Genomic DNA, 4,735 nt, shown 5'->3' with positions numbered 1-4,735 from the left:
CAAACACTTGTAATACCACTCTCTTTCCCCCCCCCCCTCTCTCTCTCTCTCTCTCTCTCTCTCTCTCTCTCTCTCTCTCTCTCTCTCTCTCTCTCTCTCATCATGAACGCGTTTAAAATACGCAGTGAGTGGGTACAGTGAATATGAGATATTGCACGATCTTGTTTTATGTGTATGCTATTTTTGTTGTTTTTGTCGATTGCTTAAAAAAATAGTAATAATGTTTTGTTTTTTGAAAACGTTAATGTGATGCTATGTATCAGGGATGCAACGATTATGCATATAACTGCTTGCAGATTTGCGTGTGAAAGGGCATGTGAAGGGATAGATGGAGGGATGAATAGATGGATGACGGATGAATGGTTGGACAGACAGACGGATGATTAGATGGATGGAGGACAGAGGGACATGAGATGGATAGAAGGATGGATGGATGGATGGATGGTTGGCTGGATGGATGGATAGATGGATGGACGGAAGGATGACAGAGAGACATGAGTGAAGTGCGACAGAGACTGGATTTTGTGCTGATGCATTACTGTCCTTTTTCAAACGTTTTGCTGTTGTAAATGCCTGTTTCCACTGTCGTCATGTCGACTGTCATTACGATGATGATGATTTTAATTATGATTAATATTACTATGATTATTTTTCATGAAGCATGAATGTTGAAACTTTGTATACCCCGAATTGAAATGGGCCCAAGGCCTAATCAATAAACAATCCAGACTCCTGACTCTCTCTCTCTCTCTCTCTCTCTCTCTCTCTCTCTCTCTCTCTCTCTCTCTCTCTCTCTCTCTCTCTCTCTCTTGACACACACACACACACACACACACACATATACACACACACACACGCACGCACGCTACAACTTCAGTCCGAAGGTCAATCAACTCAAAAAGACGAACCCTTTATTCACGAAGGGGCTTGTTTTGCAGAAAAAAATGAAAAATTGCAAAGCTCTATTATTTGTTGGAAAAGGTTCGGAAAATCACATCCCCAATCTGAAAATTGGAACGCTGGCAGTCTCTTTGTTTTTGGATTCACTCGGTAAGATTAACATTTTCAATTCTATTACTTCTCTGATAGAGCTTAATGGGAAAAGTTTGGTTTTATTCATTGCACAGCTTAATCTATCTAATGCAATTACTTTCCTTTATTAATTTGTGCTTTTAAAGACTGGGCGACTTTTTGTGTTTCCTTCAGGTGAGATTTTTTACTACAAAATTACAATTGGTAAACTATTTCCTGCGCGATATTAAATTCACTAGGAACTTCCTGCGCGATTTCAATTGATATCCAATTCCTAGTTGACCAATGACAACAGCAGTTTTTTTGTCACGTGATCAGTAAATTCGAGAATAAAATGTATATCATCCAGCTTAAAATACCCAACCTGCCACTATCAATTTACATATGTATGTCATAACATGGCTGTAGGTAATTGGAACCCCTACAACATAAACATTAATCTACATGTATTCAGTATGTCTCAGGACAGAAGATTAGTCGCTTGTGACCTCGTAGTAGTTGCCCTTTGAATCGCCAAGACCCGTTAGAGTGACAAAATCAAAGAGACTGCAGGATGACGTCACAGCATCAGACGAGAAGGTGAAGGATTTGCAGTGCTGTGTGCGCATGCAGCAACTGCCGCATTTGACCGCAGATGACGTTTGAAATGACGTCATTGGAGGGAATCTCGTCACATCAGGTGCTTTGTTTCGGGCGAACAGTTTGAACAGTTCGGTTCTCATCTCTGCTGTCGGGTTGCACGCTTTCACACCTGCAGATTTATGGTTCTTTGTTAATTTCGATTCTCGACCCATGTGCCTATTCACACAAAAACATACACAACTGCATACACAATGATACATGTAAGAGTAAGATTTCTGCCAAACGAATATTTAACACAGAGACTTTTTCTCTATATGGTAACAAAAAGCAAGGTTTTGAGACTGTATAAAAATCGATCTTTTGTGAGAGAGATGATGATGATGATGATGGAACTTCATCTTAGAAGGATAGAGATTTAAGGCCACAACCTTTCCTGACATCTAATACAAATAGACATTCTAATACATAAATAATAGACAAGAAGAACCAACGGACAAATAAGCAAACAATAAAACAAACAAGCAAACAAATACAATGTAATACTGTACAACGAAAAACAAACCAACAAACTATTCGAAAACGAAAACGCAATCAACAAGCAAAGTAACCGACGATAAAATTCACGACGATGCCAACGTTCAAAAATCCTTCCTGTCAGCAGCAAGTCTCGCGCGCGCGCGCGAGAGAGAGTGAGAGAGAGAGAGAGAGAGAGAGAGAGAGAGAGAGAGAGAGAGAGAGAGAGAGAGAGAGAGAGAGAGAGAGAAATATTTCATATTATAATCTTGTCTTAAAGCTTACCCAGGTAAGGAGCGGGGTCATAGTCGCCACACTGAGTGAGAAGCTGCACATCATCCAGAGTGCTCACGTACTGAGAGAAGACCGCCATGCACACCGCGTGACCTCGGTACCCTGCACTCTGACCTTCACCCCGACCTCCGACCTCCATGAGACCTTGACCTGCGTTTCCGGTTGACTTTGGACACGAATTATTCCCGACCCAAACGTTATCGTCGACCTGAAGCTTCACTGCTGAAGCGTTTCGTCCAACAATCACCGTTGAGAACTTGCTGACATTGTTGAACAACTCGGGAGCTACTATTTGTCCGCAAGGAGCATGTAGTCCGGAGTCCCAAACTGTCATCACCAGAGAACCGTCGTAGCGCAGACTGACTTCAATACGTGAAATACCCAGGCTGGCTTGAGGCGAAGAGTAGGTCCAGATCAACCCCTCAGGGGGTTGTTGAGGTTTGACGAAGACAACGACGGTGAAATCATCGTCCCACGCAGAACTCTCCACCTCCATCTTCACAGTGGAATCCAAAGATCCGTCGAACAGCAAGAAACTCTTCGCCAGGGACACGTCTGGGCTCGAAGAATCGGTGCGAAAGCAGGTGCGGGTCATAAGTGACGTCAGAGAAGGTGAACCTGCCATGATGTCATACCCTCCGGTGACGTCATCGAGCGGCCACATATTAACTGGTTGTGGTTGTGAGGATGGAAGTGTTGCGGTTGGAACAGCAGCAGCCTCAGGGGAAGATTCTGTAGTCTGTATGTTCGCAGGGGTGCTTGACGATTCAGCAGGAACTGTTGTGGGTTCAGTTGTGATAGCAGTCGTGACAGCAGGCATTGTTACCGCTGTAGTTACATCCATGCTCGTGGTTGTCGCTTTGGGTGTTGTTACCGCTGTGATTACATCCATGCTTGTGGTTGTCCCTTCGGGCGTTGTTACCGCTGTGATTACATCTATGCTTGTGGTTGTCGCTTCGGGCGTTGTTACCGCGGTAGTTACATCCATGCTTGTGGTTGTCCCTTCGGGCGTTGTTACCGCTGAAGTTACATCCTTGTTTGTGGTTGTCGTTTCGGGCGTTGTTACTGCTGTAGTTACACCCATGCTTGTGGTTGTCGCTACGGGCGTTGTTACCGCTGTAGTTACATCCTTGTTTGTGGTTGTCGCTTCGGGTGTTGTTACCGCTGTGGTTTCATCCTTGTTTGTGGTTGTCGCTTTGGGAGTTGTTGCCGCTGTGGTTTCATCCATGCTTGTGGTTGTCGCTTTGGGTGTTGTTACCGCTGTGGTTTCATCCTTGCTTGTGGTTGTCGCTTTGGGTGTTGTCACCGCTGTGGTTTCATCCATGCTTGTGGTTGTCGCTTTGGGTGTTGTTACCGCTGTGGTTTCATCCTTGCTTGTGGTTGTCGCTTTGGGTGTTGTTGCCGCTGTGGTTTCATCCATGCTTGTGGTTGTCGCTTTGGGTGTTGTTACCGCTGTGGTTTCATCCATGCTTGTGGTTGTCGCTTTGGGTGTTGTTACCGCTGTGGTTTCATCCATGCTTGTGGTTGTCGCTTTGGGTGTTGTTACCGCTGTGGTTTCATCCATGCTTGTGGTTGTCGCTTTGGGTGTTGTTACCGCTGTGGTTTCATCCATGCTTGTGGTTGTCGCTTTGGGTGTTGTTACCGCTGTGGTTTCATCCATGCTTGTGGTTGTCGCTTTGGGTGCTGTTTCCACGGTGGTAGCCGCGCTGGTGGTAGCGCTCTGTGATGGATCAAACAGTGGACATGACGAACCTGCGCGATGAAGCAAACGGCGACCGTATTATTTCAAAAGTAGCAAGCAAAACAAGGAAGGAGGTGGTAGTCCTGAGTCCCAGATTGTCTTCACCATAGAACACACACACACGGACACACGCATGCACGCACGCACGCACGCATGCACACACACACGCACGCACGCACGCACACACAGTGACACATAACACCAACCCATACACACACACACACACACACACACACACACACACACAGACACACACACACACACACACTCTCTCTCTCTCTCTCTCTCTCTCTCTCTCTCTCTCTCTCTCTCTCTCTCTCTCTCTCTCTCTCTCTCTGTCTCTCTCTCTCCCAAGCACCTGGCTGTTGATCCCAAATATTTGTGCACAGGTCCGCTCCATATTCATTTTCCCTTTCAGTGCCAATCTTGTCTTCAAAAAAGGTTATACAGTTGATTTTGCCAACATATCGTTGTCCGCTCGACTCAAAAAACTCGCCAAGGCGCCAGATACCGCCGATCTGCAATAAAACAGATGAAACACTGATACGAGTGACATATGAAGGACACACGCAC

At 45.4% G+C, this 4,735-nt stretch overlaps 1 protein-coding gene across 1 annotated transcript; it reads right to left on the bottom strand.

The window, feature by feature from the left end:
• Positions 1–921: 921 nt before the first annotated feature.
• LOC138959828 (uncharacterized) lies at positions 922–3,200 on the bottom strand. The gene is made up of 2 exons (XM_070331501.1): positions 2,413–3,200; positions 922–1,783 (listed from the first exon to the last, which is right to left on the bottom strand). The coding sequence occupies exons 1-2, from the start codon at positions 3,083–3,085 to the stop codon at positions 1,506–1,508; spliced, it is 951 nt and encodes a 316-aa protein (XP_070187602.1). The 5' UTR covers positions 3,086–3,200; the 3' UTR covers positions 922–1,505.
• Between the last annotated feature and the right edge of the window lie 1,535 nt (positions 3,201–4,735).

The sequence above is a fragment of the Littorina saxatilis genome, linkage group LG1 (assembly GCF_037325665.1).
Source record: "Littorina saxatilis isolate snail1 linkage group LG1, US_GU_Lsax_2.0, whole genome shotgun sequence".
NCBI classification, from domain to species: Eukaryota; Metazoa; Mollusca; class Gastropoda; order Littorinimorpha; family Littorinidae; genus Littorina; species Littorina saxatilis.
The sequence above is the reverse complement of the archived record's forward strand: the minus strand, read 5'-3'. Positions and strand labels throughout refer to the sequence as shown.